Consider the following 24575-nt stretch of genomic DNA (forward strand, 5'->3'; position numbering starts at 1 on the left):
TAGGTTATTGATAAATGATGAGTCTAATGGCTTTCTCCCTTCCTCGCTCTCTCCCTCTCTCCCGCCACACTCCCGACATGCTACAAAGGCCCCTGGGAGATTTCCCATAGTGTCACACAGTGCCATCAGTGTGACCTGCCTCCGTAACCCCTATAACCTCCCCTAGAGAGATCTGTCTGTATCATCACCCACAACCATCTCAAGCAGAATGCACAGGTGACCCTTGATCCCAGGAAGTAATTGGTGCATCACTCCTGTCCCCTGTCTGTGTTTGTCACTTCCTGGTTCCTGCCCTTAACCTTGGCCTCAGGAAGTCATTGAAGCATTTAAAGTCTGTTTTGCGCGTTCTGGGGGGGGGGGGGGGTTGTTACATCATCAGCAACGGCATACAGTATAGCGAACTCATGGAACCAACAGATGTCTGAGAGGAACAAGTACGTGAGGGCAGGGAAAGCCTGAGAGGAACAAGTACGAGAGAAGGCAGGGAAAGCCTGAGAGGAACAAGTAAGTGAGAGGGCAGGGAAAGCCTGAGAGGAACAAGTATGTGAGAGGGCAGGGAAAGCCTGAGAGGAACAAGTACGTGAGAAGGCAGGGAAAGCCTGAGAGGAACAAGTACGAGAGAGGGCAGGGAAAGCCTGACAGGAACAAGTACGAGAGAAGGCAGGGAAAGCCTGAGAGGAACAAGTACGAGAGAGGGCAGGGAAAGCCTGAGAGGAACAAGTACGAGAGAAGGCAGGGAAAGCCTGAGAGGAACAAGTACGAGAGAGGGCAGGGAAAGCCTGAGAGGAACAAGTACGAGAGGGCAGGGAAAGCCTGAGAGGAACAAGTACGAGAGAAGGCAGGGAAAGCCTGAGAGGAACAAGTACGAGAGAAGGCAGGGAAAGCCTGAGAGGAACAAGTACGAGAGAGGGCAGGGAAAGCCTGAGAAGAACAAGTACGTGAGAGGGCAGGGAAAGCCTGAGAGGAACAAGTACGAGAGGGCAGGGAAAGCCTGAGAGGAACAAGTACGAGAGAAGGCAGGGAAAGCCTGAGAGGAACAAGTACGAGAGAGGGCAGGGAAAGCCTGAGAGGAACAAGTACGTGAGAGGGCAGGGAAAGCCTGAGAAGAACAAGTACGAGAGGGCAGGGAAAGCCTGAGAGGAACAGTACGAGAGAGGGCAGGGAAAGCCTGAGAGGAACAAGTACGTGAGAGGGCAGGGAAAGCCTGAGAAGAACAAGTACGTGAGAGGGCAGGGAAAGCCTGAGAGGAACAAGTACGTGAGAGGGCAGGGAAAGCCTGAGAGGAACAAGTACGTGAGAGGGCAGGGAAAGCCTGAGAGGAACAAGTACGTGAGAGGGCAGGGAAAGCCTGAGAGGAACAAGTACGAGAGAGGGCAGGGAAAGCCTGAGAGGAACAAGTACGAGAGAGGGCAGGGAAAGCCTGAGAGGAACAAGTACGAGAGAGGGCAGGGAAAGCCTGAGAGGAACAAGTACGTGAGAGGGCAGGGAAAGCCTGAGAGGAACATGTACGAGAGAGGGCAGGGAAAGCCTGAGAGGAACAAGTACGTGAGAGGGCAGGGAAAGCCTGAGAGGAACAAGTACGTGAGAGGGCAGGGAAAGCCTGAGAAGAACAAGTACGTGAGAGGGCAGGGAAAGCCTGAGAGGAACAAGTACGAGAGAGGGCAGGGAAAGCCTGAGAGGAACAAGTACGAGAGAGGGCAGGGAAAGCCTGAGAGGAACAAGTACGAGAGAGGGCAGGGAAAGCCTGAGAGGAACAAGTACGAGAGAGGGCAGGGAAAGCCTGAGAGGAACAAGTACGTGAGAAGGCAGGGAAAGCCTGAGAGGAACAAGTACGAGAGAGGGCAGGGAAAGCCTGAGAGGAACAAGTACGTGAGAGGGCAGGGAAAGCCTGAGAGGAACAAGTACGTGAGAGGGCAGGGAAAGCCTGAGAGGAACAAGTACGTGAGAGGGCAGGGAAAGCCTGAGAGGAACAAGTACGAGAGAGGGCAGGGAAAGCCTGAGAGGAACAAGTACGTGAGAGGGCAGGGAAAGCCTGAGAAGAACAAGTACGAGAGAGGGCAGGGAAAGCCTGAGAGGAACAAGTACGAGAGAGGGCAGGGAAAGCCTGAGAGGAACAAGTACGTGAGAGGGCAGGGAAAGCCTGAGAGGAACAAGTACGAGAGAGGGCAGGGAAAGCCTGAGAGGAACAAGTACGAGAGAGGGCAGGGAAAGCCTGAGAGGAACAAGTACGAGAGAAGGCAGGGAAAGCCTGAGAGGAACAAGTACGAGAGAAGGCAGGGAAAGCCTGAGAGGAACAAGTACGAGAGAGGGCAGGGAAAGCCTGAGAGGAACAAGTACGTGAGAGGGCAGGGAAAGACAACGTGGAGTGTGTTTGTTGGTTTATTTGCTCTATTTACTGTTCGAAATGAAGGGTTGGATCCAATTATCTGTGTGTGTCTGTCTGTCTGTGTGTGTGTCTGTCTGTCTGTGTGTGGGCGGGCGTGTGTGCGTGTACATGTACGCACGTGCATGTGTGTGTGTATACTGCCTAGCCATCTGTTGGCCTGACACGGCTGGTGAGTGTGTGTGTGTGGAGTGGGACATATGTCAGTCGGCCAGTTCTGAAGGGTTCTACTGGGAAGGACTAACGGATGTGAGTCCAGAACCAGAGGGGTCTGGTCTGGGAGGGATGCCATGTTTCTGACCACCCAATATAGTCACCTGGAGCACTGGGCTATAGCACAGAATATTCCTCTATACCAGGGGAGGGGAGAGGAGGAGAGAGGAAAGGAGGGGTGGTGGGAAGAAAAGAGGAGAGGAGGAGAAGAGCGAGTAGAGTGAAAAGACAGAAGAGAAGAGAGAGGAGTGGAGTGGAAATAGAGGAGGAAAAGAGAGAAGAGTAGAGAGACAGGAAACTAGAGGACATTTAGAACGGAAAGGAAAGAGTTGACAAGAAAGTAGTGGACTGAGGAGATGAGTGGTAAATAGGTGGAGAGATTGACAGGGCGGAAGAGAGAGAGGAGATTAACAGATGATAGAGAGGAGGAGGATGGAGGGCGGAAGGTTGTCTGCAAGGTTAAAGCAGCTGTATCACCGCCTGACAAATTGTGACAGACGTTGTACAGGCGCCTGCTGCCGTCACCATGGTAACGGAGAAGCAGTTGAGACATTGCTCTCTTCTACACTTCTCAACCCAGCCAGGCAGAGTTAAGACGGGCAGGGAGAATAGAAAGAAGAAGAGGAGGAGGGTTAGATGACTGAGAGCGGAGGTTAGAGAGAAAAGGACAGACAAGAGGAAGAGAGAGCGAGAGAATACAGAGAGTGAGAGAGGGAGAGAGAATGCCGAGAGAGAGAGAGAGAGAATGCCGAGAGAGAGAGAGAGAGAGAGAGAGAAAGAGAATGCCGAGAGAGAGAGAGAGAGAGAGAGAGAATACAGAGAGTGAGAGATAGAGAGAGAATACAGAGTGAGAGATAGAGAGAGAATGCCGAGAGAGAGAGAGAGAGAGAATGCCGAGAGAGAGAAAGAATGCCGAGAGAGAGAGAGAGAGAGAGAGAGAGAGAGAATGCCGAGAGAGAGAGAGAGAGAGAATGCCGAGAGAGAGAGAGAGAATGCCGAGAGAGAGAGAGAGAGAGAGAATGCCGAGAGAGAGAGAGAGAGCAGAGAGAGAGAGAATGCCGAGAGAGAGAGAGAGAGAGAGAATTCCGAGAGAGAGAGAGAGAATGCCGAGAGAGAGAGAGAGAGAGAGAGAGAGAGAGAATGCCGAGAGAGAGAGAGAGAGAGAGAGAGAGAGAATGCCGAGAGAGAGAGAGAGAGAGAGAGAGAGAGAGAGAGAGAGAGAGAGAGAGAGAGAGAGAGAGAGAGAGAGAATGCCGAGAGAGAGAGAGAGAGAGAGAATGCCGAGAGAGAGAATGCAGAGAGAGAGAGAGAGAGAATGCCGAGAGAGAGAGAGAATGCCGAGAGAGAGAGAGAGAGAGAGAGAGAGAGAGAGAGAGAGAGAGAGAGAGAGAGAGAGAGAGAGAGAGAGAGAGAGAGAGAGAGAGAGAGAGAGAGAGAGAGAGAGAGAGAGAGAGAGAGAGAGAGAGAATGCAGAGAGCGAGAGAGAGAGAATGCCGAGAGAGAATGCAGAGAGAGTGGGAGAGAATGCCGAGAGAGAGAGAATGCAGAGGGAGAGAATGCAGAGAGGATGTCCCCTGAAGGGGCTGTGTTGGAATGACATACAGGGAACCAATGGAGAGATACTATCAACAAGCCATCCTCCCCCGTCCAGTCACTGGTCCACTCCACTGCCTACTGTATGGCAAGGCCTACTGATCACTCTGCTTAGAGCAGCACGGTTGAATGGGGGAGAGTGTGTGTGTTTTAATGACTGGTATGATCCTATCTATGGCATAATATCTAGCCTCCGGTGTGTGTGCTTCCATGTGTGTGTGTGTCTGTAGTTGACTAGTGTGTGATCCTATCTATGTTCGCATGCTGTAGAGTTCGTCCCCGCGGTGTGATTAGGTGGTCGGCAGGAGAACGAGGCGCGGATTGGACCGGCGGCTTAATCAAGACGCCGCGGCTTTGGAACTGTAATTTAACGAGGGAATCAACGCCATTACTGAGGGCACAGTCATTAGACCAATTAGCTTCTGTTTGTTCTAATAACTACGCCCGGCTATGTTCAGAATGGAAAAATACAGAGGAATTTTTCACTCTTAATAAAAATGAATCGGTTAGAGTTGATTTAAAATGAATGAACTGTTTTTAATTTCGTGGGTCTTAATGGTCTACTCAATCAGGTTCGATATGTCAGCGCATCAGTCAGATATGCTCAGTAACTCGGCGTGACATGTATAATGATTGCCATTTGATATATTTCCACTGCTGTTTGAATGAAGGCAACAGATGATTAAATGTGGGAATTTTAGGCTCTGGTTTTCCTATGGATGTGCTAACCTCTCACACATTCTCCCCCCCCCCCCCATTGCCTTCTCTCCCTCTCTCTCTCTCCCTCTCTCTCTTTCACCACCGCCCCTCACTCTCCCTGCATCTCGCCCACCTCTCTCTGTCTCTCTGCAGAGGTTGGAGAGTAGGGAGGTGTTGCTGGGGGTGTTGTTCCTGGTCTTTCCCTTCATCCCGGCCAGTAACCTCTTCTTCAGAGTGGGCTTCGTGGTGGCAGAGAGGGTCCTCTACATGCCCAGGTGGGTCGTGTGTGTGTGTGTGTGTTATTGTAGGTAATGTGTGTGTTGTGTGTGTCTTCCCACTTCTTCACCCCTCTGGGCTTGGATGGTTTGTAATTAGATAGCTGGTGTAATTCTCCTGTGTGCAGTAGTGTGTAGACTAGCTTGGTTTCCCTTACTGAATTTGTGTGTGTTTTAGGGCTGACCCCCTTTAGTCGACTGGTCAATTGTTTGCAAAGGCCAGAAACAGCGAGCAGCGGGAGCACCAGATTTATTTTCTTCTGTTTAGGCTATATTGATCTCTGGCTCCCTCTTTTTAGTAATTTGTGTGCCTTCATTTTTACTCACAGTGCTTAATGCATCAGACGAGCTCAGTGGCCTACATATAGTTGATTTATTTAAAAATACACTTTTAAAATTTCAACCAAGAACAGACAACTTTTTTTAGTTGGGGACAGTCGTAGTGTGTTTATGTGTGCGGGAGTTTACAAGAGTGTGTACGAGTGAGTGATTGAACATATAGAGAGAGCATCACACACACACACACACACACACACACACACACACACACACACGGTTATTTTCTGCTGTGCTTCACACTTCAGTCAAGGGCCTCTGGTATGTCCTTGTAGTGGATTCCTATGAAGTGCTCTCTCTCTCTCCTCCCTCTCTCCTTTACTCTCTCTGCTCTCTCCATCTGTCTGTTCTCTCCCACTGCCTTGCATCATTCTAAGGGCTCCTTCCTCCTTCAGTGCTTTCAAGGGCTTCCCAGATAATACTTTTCTATTTATTTTTCCTGATGCTGATATCTTATAGGAAAATCATATTCTGTTTGTCTGTCAATGCTCTCTCTCTCTCTCTTCTTCTCTTCCTCTCTCACTCTCTCAACTTTCCATTTTCAATTTCCCTGTCTCATGGCCTACCCCCATCTCTTTCTGCTAATCCGGTCCCTGTGTGTGTGTGTGCGTTTGCGTGTGCGTGTGTAAGATTATCATGGCTGTAGTGGCCCTTGGGTGTAGTGGCCCTTTAAACATACGGGCCTGCACATGCATGCACGCGCAGACACAGACTGTGGGAGAGTTGATCAAACAGAAAACATGCAACCGTTTTCCAATGTGTATGTGTTGTATCATCTCAGGCAGGTATATGTACTGTACAGTACAGTATGTGTGTCTTATTACAGCCTCAGTGTACTAACCAGCGCAGTGGGATACTTGTCAGCGAGACAGAGGGCATGCTGGGAATTGATTTAAAGGGAACATGAGACGGTGCTAAAGAGAGACCCCTCATCTCTCCCTCTGCCTGCAGTGTGTTACCTGTTAGGCTAAGTGTAGTCCATGGACACATGGCTGTGTACAGGGTTTACACTTCCATCTAAATGTAGTCCAGACACATGGCTGTGTACAGGGTTTACACTTCCATCTAAATGTAGTCCATGGACACATGGCTGTGTACAGGGTTTACACTTCCATCTAAATGTAGTCCAGACACATGGCTGTGTACAGGGTTTACACTTCCATCTAAATGTAGTCCAGACACATGGCTGTGTACAGGGTTTACACTTCCATCTAAATGTAGTCCAGACACATGGCTGTGTACAGGGTTTACACTTCCATCTAAATGTAGTCCAGACACATGGCTGTGTACAGGGTTTACACTTCCATCTAAATGTAGTCCATGGACACATGGCTGTGTACAGGGTTTACACTTCCATCTAAATGTAGTCCAGACACATGGCTGTGTACAGGGTTTACACTTCCATCTAAATGTAGTCCATGGACACATGGCTGTGTACAGGGTTTACACTTCCATCTAAATGTAGTCCAGACACATGGCTGTGTACAGGGTTTACACTTCCATCTAAATGTAGTCCATGGACACATGGCTGTGTACAGGGTTTACACTTCCATCTAAATGTAGTCCAGACACATGGCTGTGTACAGGGTTTACACTTCCATCTAAATGTAGTCCAGACACATGGCTGTGTACAGGGTTTACACTTCCATCTAAGTGTAGTCCAGACACATGGCTGTGTACAGGGTTTACACTTCCATCTAAGTGTAGTCTTTAGTGGACAGGGTTGCTTTAGGGAGGTTTATGCTCATATAAGAGGTGTTCTCCTGCTCTATATCCCCATTTGACCTCCTCCTACCCCTTAACTCAGCCTAACTCTCATTTCCTAAATTCCTCCTCCCTCCTTCTCTCCCTCTCTCCCTCCCTCTCTCCCTCCCTCGCCTCCTCCCTCTCTCCCTCCCTCGCCTCCTCCCTCTCTCCATCCCTCGCCTCTTCCCTCTCTCCATCCCTCCTTCTCTCCCTCTCTCTATCCCTCGCCTCCTCCCTCTCTCCATCCTTCGCCTCCTCCCTCTCTCCATCCCTCGCCTCCTCCCTCTCTCCATCCCTCCTTCTCTCCTTCTCGCCATCCCTCTAACTATTAATTCTGCTAATCTTTCCTTGCTTGGGTCTGCAGGGGACTTTCCCTGAGTCATCTGCGTAGCTGAGCACAGGATTAGTAGTGATTTCCAATGCAGACAAGTTCCCCATCCCAGGGTTTAATATCGCCCACTCACAGCTCGACACTCGGCCGCTAAATGAATTCCACCCCAGCCTGAGGTATTCGAGATGCAAAATGCAAAAGTGTACCGAGAATGTGTGTGTGTGTGTGTGAGAGACAGAGTGAAAGATTGCAATTACTCTACCTGAGCTTGCATTTGAGTGTTTGCATGAGAGAGAGAGAGACGTGTGATTGCGGTTGTGATTGTGGCTAGAGAGACAGAATGTGGACGTGTGTGGGTGTATGAGAATGTATTGGAAGAGATTGTAATCTTGGGTAATAAGGCATTTCCACTATCCATTTCCACTTTGCCGCTCTTGCAGAGAAAAGCTTTGTTTGCTTTTCAAATGAAACATTTGCCAGGTTCGCGGTTAGCATTCTGCGTGTTGTTAATTGATTTTCGCTGATGCTGTATACTTTCCTTTTGTCTGACTTTCTGACGAACGCGCTAGCAGAACTTTTTAATGAAGCCCCAAGCGTACGAAGATGTCTCCTGGGAAATGGAGTTCTGCTCCGTGTGTTTTTTGAGAGCACAACCATTTTACTCCACAACGGCGCAAGAGGGAATGCTGGAACGTTATCATGGCAGGCAGGCAGGCAGGCTTGGTGTGTGTGTGTGTGTGTTGTGTGTGTGTGTGTGTGTGTGTGTGTGTGTGTGTGTGTGGCAGGGCTATACAACTGACAGAGGCGCGGGCGATCAGCTGAATCCAGTGGCGGTGCTTTTCAGAGTGGAGAATTAGCGCAGGGTAATCTCATTCATGGTTATGCTGATTCACTCAGTTTACAGTCTGCTGTCTGAGATCAACGTCACATTGGCTGCTCTCACACACACACACACACACACACACACACACACACACACACACCGTGTCATTCTGAGAGACTGCACTTCTGTCATATGTCACACGCTTTGTTTCACACAGGCCTCAAGGCTTATTATGTGTACTCATGCACAACGCACAACACACACACACACACACACACACACACACACACACACACACACACACACACACACACACACACACACACACACACACACACACACACACACACACACACAGTACCCAGATGGGAGTTGTGCAGTGTGTGTGCCTGTGTGTGTGTGTGTGTGTGTGTGTGTGTGTGTGTGTGTGTGTGTGTGTGTGTGTGTGTGTGTGTGTGTGTGTGTGTGTGTGTGTGTGCCCACCCCAATGTGTATTATCAGCCAAACCCCGTAATGAGGCTAGTTTGCTGCTCAGTGAATTCGTGTGATATCGAGGTCGCATCCCCACTTAGGCTGGCATTCATCCCTGTCCGCCCACCCAGGGCTCTGATTGGTGGGTTGGGCCGCGCCGTGCGCCAGGGTAAATATTAGCACTGGCTAGGCCGTTAGCTCTGACAGCAGAATGTCTAAAGCTGGAGTGATGGCTGCTGCGACTGTCCGGGTGCTCGCTCTCTCTCCCTCGCTCTCTCTCTCTCTCTCTCTCTCTCTCTCTCTCTCTGTCTCTCTCTCTCTCTGTCTCTCTCTCTCTCTGTCTCTCTGTCTCTCTCTCTGTCTGTCTCTGTCTGTCTGTCTGTCTGTCTGTCTGTCTGTCTGTCTGTCTGTCTGTCTGTCTGTCTGTCTGTCTCTCTGTCTCTCACACTCTCTCTCTCTGTCTCTCTCTCTCTCTGTCTGTCTGTCAGCAGACAGCCTTTAAATAGCTGGCCGCTAGCGTTCTCCCATTTAGTCTCCCTCGGTTTCTCCCTCCCTCGGTTTCTCCCTCCCTCGGTATCATTCTATCACATCTGTATTTTTAACACCGTATTTTCTGCCTCCTCTCTTTTTTCAACCTGTTCTTACATTCTGTCTCTCTCTCTTAAGCTGATTTTCCCCGGTGTTACTTTCTCAGAATATCTCCTGGATTTATTTACTTTCCTTCCTTCTGTCTGGGTTTGTAGGGAAACTGCAATGGTGTGGAAGGAATGAGAGAGCCCTGTTTGCCCTGTGCTAATACACACACACACACACACACACACACACACACACACACACACACACACACACACACACACACACACACACACACACACACACACGTACATACACACACACGTACATACACAAATACACACACACACCTACACATACACACACACATAGACAGGGGTGGGAGATGGGGTTTGCTCAGTCTTAGGTAGGTGATTGTAAGGAAGCAGCCATGTTGTATTTCCTGTGGAAAAACAGGGTACTGTGGGATTGGAGAGGGGGGATTCTTGGCTAGACTTCTAGGACTTCTTGAACTCTGGATAACTGAAAAGCACGTCATTTTCGTGTGTGTGTGTGTGTGTGTGTGTGTGTGTGTGTGTGTGTGTGTGTGTGTGTGTGTGTGTGTGTGTGTGTGTGTGTGTGTGTGTGTGTGTGTGTGTGTGTGTGTGTGTGTGTGTGTGGACGTGCTGTTAAAGCCATCAGACTCCTCCAACTAAGGGAGCGGCTCATCACGCTATGTTTACCTCAAACTGTCAGGACAACCATCTGTCTTCCGTCTCCACGGCGACCAGGGACGTCTTAACCATAAACAGGAAGTGTGTGAGTGGCCAATGAGAGCTTCCTGTTCTAGCGAGGGGCTACTTCGTGTCGTTTTCTTCTTGAATCCCGTCCAGGGAAAACACTAGAGAAGCACATTGGTCTCAGAGTAGTGAGTGTCTTGGAGTGCAGGATGAATAGAACGTTTTATTGATGTATGTACTTACTCTGCAGCGCTGGACTGGAGATGGTTGAGTGGGAGATCATTGAAAGATATCTCTCTTTCTCTCCCCCCCCACCCCCACCCCCACCCCCCACATTCCGGCTCCACTCCTCTCCTTCCTCTTTCTTCTCTCCTTCCCTGCACTACATCTCTCCCTTCCCCCTCTTTACTTCTACCAACTCCCCTCCCTTTCCCTGCCTCCCCTCCTCACTCATACCTTTCTCTACCTTCTCTCCTTCCCCCATCCCGTCTCCTTCCCCCCACTCCTCTCTCCCTCATCTTCACCCCCCTTCTTCTCTCTGACCTTTTATCCCCATCTTTCTCCCCTCTCCCTCTCTCTCCCCTGTACCCCCTCCCTCCTCCCCCAGTATGGGTTACTGTATCCTGGTGGCCCATGGCCTGGGGAGGTTGTGTTCTGTGGTGGGACGCTGGGGCACCACGGCCCTGACGGTCTCCACGCTGCTGCTCCTCCTGCTCTTCTCCTGGAAGACCGTTCAGCAGAACGACATCTGGCTGTCCCGGGAGGTCCTCTTCAGGTCAGTGGGATGGTGGGATGGGGGTGGGTGGTGGGTGGGATGGGGTGTGTATGTCCCGGGAGGTCCTCTTCAGGTCAGTGGGATGGTGGGATGGGGGTGGGTGGTGGGTGGGATGGGGTGTGTATGTCCCGGGAGGTCCTCTTCAGGTCAGTGGGATGGTGGGATGGGGGTGGGTGGTGGGTGGGATGGGGTGTGTATGTCCCGGGAGGTCCTCTTCAGGTCAGTGGGATGGGGGTGGGTGGTGGGTGGTGGGTGGGATGGGGTGTGTATGTCCCGGGAGGTCCTCTTCAGGTCAGTGGGATGGTGGGATGGGGGTGGTGGTGGGTGGGATGGGGTGTGTATGTCCCGGGAGGTCCTCTTCAGGTCAGTGGGATGGTGGGATGGGGGTGGGTGGTGGGTGGGATGGGGTGTGTATGTCCCGGGAGGTCCTCTTCAGGTCAGTGGGATGGTGGGATGGGGGTGGGTGGTGGGTGGGATGGGGTGTGTATGTCCCGGGAGGTCCTCTTCAGGTCAGTGGGATGGTGGGATGGGGGTGGGTGGTGGGTGGGATGGGGTGTGTATGTCCCGGGAGGTCCTCTTCAGGTCAGTGGGATGGTGGGATGGGGGTGGGTGGTGGGTGGGATGGGGTGTGTATGTCCCGGGAGGTCCTCTTCAGGTCAGTGGGATGGTGGGATGGGGGTGGGTGGTGGGTGGGATGGGGTGTGTATGTCCCGGGAGGTCCTCTTCAGGTCAGTGGGATGGTGGGATGGGGGTGGGTGGTGGGTGGGATGGGGTGTGTATGTCCCGGGAGGTCCTCTTCAGGTCAGTGGGATGGGGGTGGGTGGTGGGTGGTGGGTGGGATGGGGTGTGTATGTGTGTGCATGTCAGACCCTGGTTAATGTAAGGGCTTGAGTTATTCATCACCAGTAGCACATTAGAGAGGCTCGCTCTTTCCACACACATTTTCTCTTCCTCTCTCCTACTATTTACCCTTCCTTTCTCCTTCCTTCCACACTCTCTTCAATTCCATGTTGTTTTACAAGCCAGATTAATGGGTGTGAATATAAAGCTGTTTATTAGAACATGGCAAAGTCAGATTACATGCTAATCTCACACGCGCGCACACACACACACACACACACACACACACACACACACACACACACACACACACACACACACACACACACACACACACACACACACACACACACACACAGGTGCACGCAAGTACACCCCCCATCTACCCCATCTACGGTATATCTCCTCAGCAGACGTTATCTCTCTCCCAGACTCGGCCGCATGCAGTTTATCGATCAGTTTATCTGTCCATTCCTCTTTCTGTCTGCCTCGGTAACAGATAAGGACAGGCTGCTAAGACACCTCATTTCATCCCCCCATCCATCCATCCATCCATCCCTCCCTACCTCCATCCCCCTACCTCCATCCCCCCTACCTCCATCCCCCCTACCTCCATCCATCCCCCCTACCTCCATCCATCCCCCTACCTCCATCCCCCCACCTCCATCCATCCCCCCTACCTCCATCCATCCCCCCTACCTCCATCCATCCCCCCTACCTCCATCCATCCCTCCCTACCTCCATCCCCCCTACCTCCATCCATCCCCCTACCTCCATCCATCCCCCCTACCTCCATCCATCCCTCCCTACCTCCATCCCCCCTACCTCCATCCATCCTCCCTACCTCCATCCATCCCCCCTACCTCCATCCATCCCTCCCTACCTCCATCCCCCTACCTCCATCCATCCTCCCTACCTCCATCCATCCCCCCTACCTCCATCCATCCCCCCTACCTCCATCCCCCCTACCTCCATCCATCCCCCCTACCTCCATCCATCCCCCCTACCTCCATCCATCCCCCTTACCTCCATCCCTCCCTCCCTACCTCCATCCCTTACATCATCCCCCCTACCTCCATCCCTCCCTCCCTCCCTCCCTCCCTCCATCCCTCCCTACCTCCATCCATCCCTACCTCCATCCCTCCCTACCTCCCTCCCTCCCTCCCTCCATCCATCCCCCCCTACCTCCATCCATCCCTCCCTACCTCCCATCCCTCCCCCCCTCCCTCACCATCCCCCTACCTCCATCCCCCTACCTCCATCCCTCCTCTACCCCCTCCCTCCATCCCTCCCCCCTACCTCCATCCCTCCATCCCCATCATCCCCCTACCTCCATCCCTCCCTCCCTCCATCCCCTACCTCCCTCCATCCCCCTACCTCCCCTCCCTCCTCCATCCATCCATCCCTACCTCCCATCCCCCTTCCCTCCTCATCCCCCTCCCTCCATCCATCCCTCCCTACCTCCATCCCTCCTCCCTACCTCCATCCCTCCCCCCTACCCCATCCCTCACTCCCTACCTCCATCCTTCCCCTACCTCCATCCCTCCCCCCTACCTCCATCCCTCACTCCCCTACCTCCATCCCTCCCTACCCTCCATCCCTCCCTCTACCCCCATCCCTCCCTACCCCATCCCCAACTCATCTCTCCCCACCCCATCCCTCCCTACCCCCATCCCTCTCTCCCCCATCCCTCACTCCCTACCTCCATCCCTCTCTACCCCATCCCTCACTCCCTACCTCCATCCCTACCTCAATCCCTCTCTACCCCATCCCTCACTCCCTACCTTAATCCCTCCCTACCTCCACCCCTCTCTACCCCCATCCCTCCCTACCTCCATCCCTCCACCCCATCCCTCCCCCTACCTCATCCCTCCTCCCTACCTCCATCCCTCCCTACCCCATCCCTCACTCCCTACCTCCATCCCTCCCTACCTCCATCCCTCCCTACCTCATCCCTCACTCCCTCATCCCTCCCCTACATCCATCCATCCCCTACCTCCATCCCTCACTCCCTACCTCATCCCTCCCTACCTCTATCCCTCCCTACCCCATCCCTCACTCCCTACCTCATCCCTCCATTCCTCCACCCCTCTCTACCCCATCCCTCACTCCCTACCTCCACCCCTCTCTACCCCCATCCCTCACTCCCTACCTCCGCAATTTACCGCAATTTACTTGTCTAACATCAGCTAGCTTGCGCTGCCATGGGAGGGGTGGCAATATTTGAGGTGTGTCCTTAAAAACAAGCGCAATAGTGACAATTTCATGCAGTGCTAAAGGGACGTTTTAAGACCCACCAAAAGCAGGTCTTAATTGGTAATGGCATGGAATTTCAGAGCGGAAGCGCAGCCTATCCAGCCATGACATAGTGCCTTTTGCGCCGGTGAATCTCGTAGTTAGAAACTATTGGTTTCCGTCCAAAACCAAGCATAGCCTACCCTCCACTTAATCAAGGCTGGTTTAGCAGCATCTCATAGGTGTGTCTTTTTATCCTGACCATTTGCCAAATAGCCTATGATTAAAGGGCTTTTAAATGGTCTACTGAGAGTGCTTTGAAATATTTGAGAGGTTTTAGCCCTCATGCTTTTTATTATTCATAATTCACATATCTGCATAATTCATTTCACTTGTTCGAGTAGGCTTTTCATCTCCATTTTCAAAGAGCGACCCTCGTCCGATTACCAAAGAACTAATTCAGTCCTCCTATAATGCCATATCAACAGCAGATTTTTGGGGTGAATCTGCAAATAGGCAATGATACGATGTTAGTATTTTGTATAGACGAGCAAATGTTATGCGTAAAGACATTTAGGCCTATGTGTGCAAACAGTGCCATGGAACGAGAGAAGCGATTTTATGATATCATGCTTCTGACCCCATCCTATGTAGAAATATTGTTGTTTTAAAAAACAGATAGCTTTTTGTTCGGTTCATATGATTAAAGACCAAGCCCTCCGTAGGCTACCCTTACCTTAGGCCTAGGCTACGAACGAAGGCTGGTTCAATTGCAATGCATTGTCTTTTTTTCATCCTTGCCTTGCAAAGTAGCCTATCCATAAAAGGTTTTAAATGGTCTATTATACTTCACATCCTAAAACATGCACACAGATGCTTACCTGCGTACTTCATTTCACTTGTTCAGGTATCCATCCCCATCTCCAAACAACGCCTCTTATCCGTTTACCAGAGACGCGCTTCTCCAAAACATATTTAAATGATTCGGCCCTATAATGCAGTATCAACGGTAGGCCTAGGCTATATTTTGCTTCTTGAGAACGTGCCCCACACATATACAATTTTACAAGAGCCTAGTATTTTTTATTTTAGGAGAAGTGCGATGAGGAAAGACATGCAGGCTCGTTGAAGCCAATTACAACAATGTTGACTTTCAACACTACAAACATATTGGATTTTTTTTTTCTTCTGTTGCTATCATTTGTTACTGTAGCCTAGGCTTTTTATTCAAACGTAGTATCAATCCACAATGGACCAGGACAAGCAAATTCAGTTCCCCCAGTCGAATTGCAGTTGATGACAATGTAAAGACCATCAATAACCTATAGAACTTGAGACAAACGCATGCAGTAAAGGGCGACTGAACTTCCTGATTTGGCCTTGAGGATTTCTCATTAAGAAACGCTAGCGTCCATGACTGAAGCCAAACGAGAGTTGTCTTGGGGGTGTGGTTTGATGTGGGTGTGCTATGTTCGCATATCCTGGCAGGTACTGTTGTTTGTCCCTCCTGAGTCACCGTAGCAGCAACATAGCCACTTCCTTAAAATAGTCAGAACTAATCTAAGATCAATTAAGAAATCTGTAATTAATTTAGACGTTGTTGCCGAAGATGTCTTTGTCGCATAATTTTACACGTAGCTCAGGTTTTTGGTTAATTATTTCTCAAGTAAAAAAGTGTGCATGAAAAACTAGTCAGTGCACTGCATATAGTCTATCGAGTCAGGAAAGTCTGGCTGCGCACTCAGGACTGATTTCTGAGAACAATATCATGTCTACAACGTCAAACTATCGTAAATAAGCACAAGCTACACTCTGTTTATCAGTGCCCAAAAATCACTTGCTAGCTAGTGCAAGCACACATCTGTTTCACTGCCTCTCCTCCTTATTCCTCATCCTCTCTCTCTCTCTCTACAGGTCTGGCATCCAGACGCTGCCTCACAACGCCAAGGTTCACTACAACTATGCCAACTTCCTGAAAGACAGAGGGCGCCACCAGGAGGCCATCCACCACTACAAAACTGCTCTCAGGTCAGTTATAGTGTCCATAATGACAGAGCTTTTGCTGTTTCCACCACTACAAATCTGCTCTAAAGTCAGTCTCAGTGTCCAATAAAGTAAAACTACAGTAATATGAGGGGGTTTAGGTGTTTCATCCTGATCATCATGTCAATGGGACACAGTCCCGCCAAACCACAGTCATTCCTCAACCACAATAACACCATCAGCTTTCAACGTTCAGGGATTCGGTCATTCTGCCAAAACCACATGTTTTGAACCTCAGGTGACCTCAGTCACTCCAAAAATAAAGTTTTCAAGTTACAGTCAAAATTACAGTTGAGGTAAGAAAACCCACTGAGAAACGGTAAGAAAGTTTGGCTCCAAACCTCAATCAGCAAGCGGTCATGAAACGGTCAGGTACGTCTCAGTGGAGAACAGTTCAGCCCTTCGCCCATGCACCAGGACAAAAGAGAGGACATCTTTCTTCATATGGCATGTCGTCCCTATAATGTCTAGACTGTACCTCCAGGCCTTAAGTAACTAGAATGAATTCATTTAAGTAGGAGACACGTTATTGATTGTCTTAGGTTGATGGTCCGCCCACTCAATTAATAACAAAACACTATTTTATTAAATCAGGAGGAACTCTGTTTTCTGCACCTAAATGCATAAAGGCACACACACACACACAGACAAACACACACACACATACTCTCTTGCTTACACACACACACACACACACACACACACACACACACACACACACACACACACACACACACACACACACACACACACACACACACACACACACTAGATTGCATATTCTCAAGCATGTAATGGCCTTGTCTCAGCTCGATGCTTGCACCCCATTCATCTCAGTGAGATACACATACGCAGCACTGTACCTAATGAAAGAGGGGATCCATTTGTTCTGCCTGTCACTGGCCCTGGCTCCTACAGACCCAGAAGGCTATATATTTATCCCGAAGTCCAGCTTCCCCTTTTTCTCGTCCCCCTCTCTTCCCTCCCCCTACCCTCCTCCCTTCTTCTGGAGTCATAACTGATGATCCTTACAATGCTCTGTCATTTAGTTTATGTGTGGTTGTGTGTGTGTGTGTGTGAGAGTTGTTTGTCTCAGTCATCAGTATTTGACTGACAGGAGCAAGGAAATCATGCTGTGTGTCTTCTACTACTGTATCTGAGTCTCTCTTCCTTCCTCCTTATTCCTCTCTCCTCTCTCCCCTCCTCCTCTCGCCTCTCTCTCCCCTCCTCCCCCCCCCCTCCTCTCTCCCCTCCTCCTCTCGCCTCTCTCTCCCCTCCTCCGCCCCCTCCTCTCTCCCCTCCTCCTCTCTCCTCTCTCCCAGTGTACCAGGGGCTGGCTAGAGCCAGTTTGACTTATTTGGACAGAAGGGTTTAGGTCCAGTGGGATCATTCTTTTCTCTTTCTGCAGTTTGTTCTTTTTACCTTTCCATTCCCCCTAGCAGAGATGTAGACGCTCACTGAAGGATGCTTCATGAGCCGGCTTAGCTAGAGTGTGTGTGTGTGTGTATAGGGATGCGTATCTCAGACCACCATCAGTTCCATTCCCCCGCTTCTATATTCCTCATCCCCCTATCTGTCCATCTCCATCCTCTGAATACCCCATAATTTCATCCACTTTCCTCCCCCTTCCCCTTTTCCTATCTCTGTTTCATCCCTCCATGTAGTGAAAGACAGACTAGCAGAAATGTGCTCCCCCCTCACTCTCTTTCTCCCTCTCTCTCTTTTTTCTGTTCCCCTCTAATGCCTTCTCCTGCCTGTATCTACATATAGCAACAGGATCTTGCAGGTGTGCTGTTATAATCCTGTCCAGAACCCTTTGCTGCTTTTATCCCGCTCCAAACCGCATGACTCTTTACACAGAGGCTGCTCTGAAATGGTACCCTTTTATCTATATAGTCCACTACCTTCGACCAGTTCCCATCGCGTTCTGTCAAAGGTAGTGTACTGTATAGGGAATAGTCAGAAATACTTTAAGAAATGAGGAGATGGTAAACGCCATTCGATTCTTATTAACGGTCATTGTATACGTTGCTTGTATGTTGTCAATGGGCCGCACTGGGCATTCTGGGTCATTCTGGACAAGTGGGAGTCAAGTGGGAGTCAATTTGGCCCGAGCTCAAAAATGTGCATGAATTACGTGAACGAGAAACACAACATTACAAATATTACCAAGATGTGAAATAATGAACTTGTTCTCTTTAATACCATATAGCTTTGAAATCGTGACATTATGTAGGTAGAAGGGATTGTGCGACGCTTAACTCAGCAACCGCGTGACGCAGCATGACAACGTGAACGCGATTGGTCTACAGTCTGCTGGGCGAGGCATTATATGTTACATTATACAGTCGTTGGCCAAAGACATTACCATCCCCTCATTTCTTCAAGTACTTCTGGAATAGGGTGCTTTTCTTTCAGACACTGGCAAAGTTTAACCCCCAGGCACTTTACTTCCACTCTAAATTAATTTCATAGGTCCATTTTTCTTGTTTTTCATTTGGGCTGAAAGGTGATGAGAGAGAGGCGATGTTGTTACACCCTGGGGTTGGGGGTTTTCTTGCATTCTTTAGAGGTTGTTTTATTCGTTTGTTTTTCAGGTTTCGTGTTCTGGTCCCTTGCTAAGACATTAGATGATGGTGTGTGTGTGGGGATCAATGGTGTGCTTACGGCAGTGTGCGTGCCACTAAGTCCACACTATTTCCTTTCTAGGCAGTGTCACACTGAAAGGCGACGTAAGTCGCTCTGGATAAGAGCGTCTGCTAAATGACGGAAATGTTCATGTAAACTGTGACTCATTAGCCAATGGAAAGGAGACTGAGTTGCCATGGAAATGGACACGGTTGCCGTGGCGTTGTTTCACCTCTTGCCCCCGGGGTTGTGATGGGTGTGTCTCATAGTTATGCCACTAATAATACAAATGGGTTGCAATTACATGCCACCTTTTGACCCGATCCTTTCTTAAAGCACACAGTGCTCTATAAGGGCGTTTCATGCCTTATTCAGACGCTCTAGAAAGATTGATTTACAGAAGCCATTTTGTGTACGATAACTGTTATCAGGATATCAACCACTCATCCTAATGACGGTATCATGGGGGTCATGTCGTCTTGTTGTAGCGCTATGGGGTCATGTAAGGATACATGAGAAGGGTCACATAACCCCCAAAGTGCTAAATTGCTACCTATCGTCGTCACTGATTTCAAGGACCAGACGAATCAGGCCCGTTCAACCATTAGCCGTAAGAATGTAAGAATGTTTCCTTCCAGATTGGAACTTGAAGATACTCACCTGTTTATTTCCCCTCCTCCTCTCCCTGAACTACTTTCCTGCTCTTCTCCTTTCCTCCTCCCTTCCCCCTCCTCTAACCTCCCCAGGTTGTACCCTCGCCATGCCAGTGCCATGAACAACCTGGGTACTCTGACACGCCACCCAGAGGATGCCGAGCACTACTACAGGACCGCCCTGGACACCAACCCCCAGCACAACAGAGCCCTGTTCAACCTGGGAAACCTGCTCAAGTAGGATGTACACACACACACCTGCATGCATATGCACACACATGCATGGACACACGACATGCGCGCGCACACACACACACATTGTGCATGCACTCAGAGGTCTCGGCACAAGGCTCACACCCCATTCATTCGTACACACACACATGCACAAACACACACACTTTCCCTGCAGCTCACATAACGAGTGACACTCAGTGCGCTACCTGAGGATAAATGGCTTACATTAGCAGAATGCTCTGTCTGTTCTTTCTCACAAAGTCATAGCGCTGAGGGGAAATAGTTTAGACACGCAGTGGTGAGCTGTTCTGCTTGTTGCTCAATAGGGCTGTGTGTGTGTGTGTGTGTGTGTGTGTGTGTGTGTGTGTGTGTGTGTGTGTGTGTGTGTGTGTGTGTGTGTGTGTGTGTGTCACATCATCAACACTGCTCTGCTCTACTCATCCCTGTCACTCTGGCAGATGGCTGATTGGAAAAACATTTGTTTAACACAGAGATAAACAGGGCACTCGTGAAATCACTGGGTTGACACAAAGAGGAGGGGCTGAGAGGGGGGCTCGTTAGAAGAACAAAACACTTTCATACACACACACACACACACACACACACACACACACACACACACACACACACACACACACACACACACACACACACACACACACACAGACACACCAGGACAGACACACCAGCGCAGCAGACTTGGCATTAGCCAGGACAGTGGGACATTTCTGTCACTGTTTGTTTACTGTCTGCATTATAGCCCCCACCTACTCTCTTCTCATTGATGGGAGTGTAAGGTGTTTGTAGTACACACACAGCAGCATTCCTGCTTTCCTGGCTAGCGCTAATGGAGAAACACGGCAATAATGGCAACACAAATTAACTCCATTATTGAGCTACAGATCCATCAACATCAACATTGATGGGAGTGTAAAGTGTTTATAGTACACACACACACACACACACACACACACACACACACACACACACACAGAACCATTCTGGCTAGCTCTAATGTAGAAACACAAATTAACTTTATTATTGCACTACAGATCCATCAGGTCTATATTTTCAGTTATGACCTGTGAACATACAGCCTCAGGCCTAGAGACAGACCCAACATAGATACCCATTACTCCTGCTGGACCTGGCACCATTTCCAGGTCATCTACTGTACACAGCGGGTGTGTGTGTTTGTGTGTCAACAGAAAACGGACACAACATAGGCATATGATGATGTTGACGATGATGATGTTATTTCAGGTCCCAAGGGAAGAAGGAAGAGGCAGAGGCTCTGTTGAGAGATTCCATTCGATTCGGTCCACACTTCGCTGACGCCTATTCCAGTCTAGCATCACTTTATGCAGAGCAGGTAATACACACGTACATGCACGCACACATACACACACACACACACACACACACACACACACACACACACACACACACACACACACACACACACACACACACACACACACACGCTTTGCAGGTAATACACACGCCATTCCAGTGATGTCTCAATCTATACACGGGTTGCATACACACACAAAAATACACACATTCTCTCACACACATACATTACTTAGTATGCACTCACACACACACACTTTTGTAAGGGCATGTTAGGCAATGTGAGTTCTGCTATATCTACCCTTCCCCCTTTTCCATGGATTCAGAATTCAATTAAAATTCGCTGTAGATCGTTATTCTTGCTGCCGGGAACTCCAGTCAGTGCGTCATTACTTTGGCTTGTTCAATTAAACACACTCACTGACTCCTTAACCTTCTGTTACCACAGGCTCTATCTAACCTTATCTCAGCGTAGCCACAATTTCACACCTATCAGCTCATACTTAATAATTCAATATACCTATTTTATTGATATCGTATTCTTTTGATTATAGAAGCGGTTTGCGGAGGCCAATGAAGTTTATCTGCAAGGCATAGAGAGCTGCCCGGACAGCTCGGACCTGCATAATAACTACGGAGTGTTTCTGGTCGATATCGGTGAGTTCAGTCGGGTTGGTAGGAGAGGAGAGTGTTGATCTGTTTGCAAATAAAGTTTTAGCTTACTCACACCTCTCTCTCTTTCGCTCTCTCTCTCTATGTTTCTCTCTCTCTCTCTCTCTCTCTGTTTCTCTTTCTCTCACTCGTCTCTCATTAGGAGAAGGCGCGCTGGCGGCAGCCCACTACCAGCATGCCGTGCGTCTCAAGCCGGCGCACTACGTCGCCATGGTAAACTTGGGCCGCCTCCTTCGCTCCTCCAATGAGAACAAGGAGGCGGAGTCTTGGTACAAAAAGTGAGTTAAGAGGTGAAAACCAATTTGAGAATATGGGAGAGATTTACAAGTCAAACGAGAGCAACACTAGCGATGTGCCCATTGTCCAGAGAAGAGAGTCATGGGTGGAGCTGTCCTGTGTGACCTTGCATGACCTCTTGTTGACCTTTGACCCCAGGGCCCTGCAGGTGACGAGGAAGGTGGACATCCTGACGCCACTAGGGGCGCTGTACTACAACACAGGACGCTATGAGGAGGCTCTGCAGGTGTACCGCGAAGCGGCTACGCTTCAGCCAGACAGCACCGATATCTGGCTGGCTCTGGTGAGCCACAACACACACAGGCACACACACATCCAGGCATGTATGCGCCACATGCTGCAGTCATACCAGGACAGCACCAACAGATGTCTGGCCCTGAATTGCCCCCTCTCCCTCTCCCTCTTCCTCTCCCTCTCCCTCTATACAGGCACAAGTGTTAGCCATGGCAGGCCGCTCTAAAGAGGCAGAGAAGATGACTCTGGGCATCATATCGAAGCAGGGGAGCTGCATCGAGTGTTACCGCCTACTGTCTGCCATCTACAGCAAACGAGGCAACTACACAGAGGTGTGTGTGGGTTGGGTCTGTGGTGTCTGCCTTTGAAAGAAAAAGGACAGGACTGAGAAAGAATAAGAAGAAACCGTCAAGAAAAACAGAACAATCCATATCACCTCAGGGTCAGCGACAGTGATCGCCGCGGAAACAGTGGTTACCATGGAAACCCATCACATCTCGATTCTGTCTCCTCCGAGTCTCACAGGATCACATCCCCATCTGTTCACACTGATCGTCTATCCTTTACTTCATTCACCTCATCTCTCCATCCTGATTACATTCTCCTCCTCCTCCTCCGCCATCCCTGATTCCATCCCTCATTCCATCCCTCCGTCTCTGGGGGCTCATCTGTAGACACTCTAACAGAATGGATGTAATCTCTGTGTCCCAAATGGCACTCCAATCCCTGTGTAGTGCACTACGTAAACGGAATAGGGTGCCATTTGAGATTTAGTCTTGCTGCTAAAAATAGTATTTTCTTCCAAAAATAACACAGAGGTTATGTGGGGGGCTGACTAGAGAAGCAAACTTTTTTGTGCCAGGGAACGGCAAGATAAGGCCTTTTTCCTCTGGGGGACGCTTGGGTATAAAAATATTGACAATCGCTTTTTTATTCAGAACACCAAATTTTCTATGCATTTTGTCTATTATATCTACTACCCTAACACCAGTGGAGGCTGCTGAGGAGAGGACGGCTCATAATAATGGCTGGAACGGAGCGAATGGAATGGCATCAAACACGTTTGATGTATTTGACACCATTCAACTGATTCCACTCCAGCCTTTCCCAAATAAGGTGCCACCAGCCTCCTGGGCCTAACACATATCATTTGTTTAGGACAGTAATAAAATAGTTCATCAAGCTATTTGAGTCTCTATTTTAGGACATCTGGTAGTATCATCAACAACAAAAAATAATATATATTTGATGAAAATTTTGAATTTGGCCTTACTGCATTTATCTCAATAAACATAATAACGCTCTAAGATATGGGAGGCCACATTTCAATCTAAAGGATTTATGGTATGTAGTCACTGAAATGCTTGAGAAAGGTATTGGAAAGAAGACCTGCATTGCTTTCAAATGGGATTTTGTCACAGTGCGTTCTAACGTGTCCTGCGCAGCTTGTGAGCGCCGTAGAGGGAAACAGCAGGCACGTCCATGTTCCCGAGAGTCATATCTAGTAACTCCAACCGTTCAAAAGTTAGAGGCAAACTTGTAGGAAGAAAAAAAGAAAGAGCTCTGTCACAAGCACATTTATCGGAGATCGGAGGTTAATCGCGTAACCATGGTTCTATGAACTAAGGGCCATATTTAGTAGACTGAGATGAATCCAGTGCAATCAGTAGGGCTTTTTTCAGGCATTCCTCTATGGACTGGCGGCGGTCCACGAACCTGGGTTTGAGAAAGGCTGGACTAGAGGACGTTTATTTTCTCTGTGTCTCAGACAGAAGACCGAGTGGATTTTACACCATCTTCCCTTTGGATTGTCTTAGTGTGTTTCTGTCCAGTGTCTACATACTAACTCACCAGGGATATTGCTACGCTTCCAGATATTGCAACACTTCCAGATCTGTTAGCTACACTATCTTGATATCCCCTTAATGAGGTTTTTATACATGCTTTAAATTAAAAAATCTATCTCTGTCAAAGGGAAGGGAAAATAAAAGCGATTGATGATATTTATGTCATCTCAAGGATGAGACTTTTCTCTCCCAGAGGCAAAAGTAAATTCCATTAAATTCCCACCTCTCTTCCTCGTTCTTTTCTTTCCCCTTCAAATCTCTCAGCTCTCTCTCTCTCTCTCTCTCTCTCTCTCTCTCTCTCCCTCCCTCTCTCTCTCCACTGAACACGGTCTACTACTACTACTATAATCAGCCTCACTCTTTTTTCTCTCTTTGAATCTCTCTCTGACTACCTTTTCTCTGCTCGTCAGCCAGTGAATGACTAGTCTGTGTCTCTCTCAATTCAATTCAAGGGGCTTTATTGGCATGGGAAACATATGTTAACATTGCCAAAGCAAGTGAAGTAGACAATATACAAAAGTGAAATAAAAAATAAAAATGAACAGTAAACATTACACTCACAGAAGTTCCAAAAGAATAAAGACATTTCAAATGTCATATTA

The 24575-nt window shown here is 49.1% G+C and overlaps 1 protein-coding gene across 1 annotated transcript in view; it reads left to right on the forward strand.

The window, feature by feature from the left end:
- Positions 1-24575, forward strand: part of LOC106576167 (protein O-mannosyl-transferase TMTC1) — a 98449-nt gene that overhangs the window by 65052 nt on the left and 8822 nt on the right. The window contains exons 8-16 of the mRNA XM_014153132.2: positions 5042-5163; positions 10770-10937; positions 15927-16040; positions 19430-19573; positions 20834-20942; positions 21478-21580; positions 21738-21873; positions 22031-22175; positions 22321-22458. Coding sequence (XP_014008607.1) covers positions 5042-5163; positions 10770-10937; positions 15927-16040; positions 19430-19573; positions 20834-20942; positions 21478-21580; positions 21738-21873; positions 22031-22175; positions 22321-22458 — 1179 coding nt within the window. The remainder of the gene's footprint in view (positions 1-5041; positions 5164-10769; positions 10938-15926; positions 16041-19429; positions 19574-20833; positions 20943-21477; positions 21581-21737; positions 21874-22030; positions 22176-22320; positions 22459-24575) is intronic.

The sequence above is a fragment of the Salmo salar genome, chromosome ssa17 (assembly GCF_905237065.1).
Source record: "Salmo salar chromosome ssa17, Ssal_v3.1, whole genome shotgun sequence".
In the NCBI taxonomy this organism is placed as follows: domain Eukaryota; kingdom Metazoa; phylum Chordata; class Actinopteri; order Salmoniformes; family Salmonidae; genus Salmo; species Salmo salar.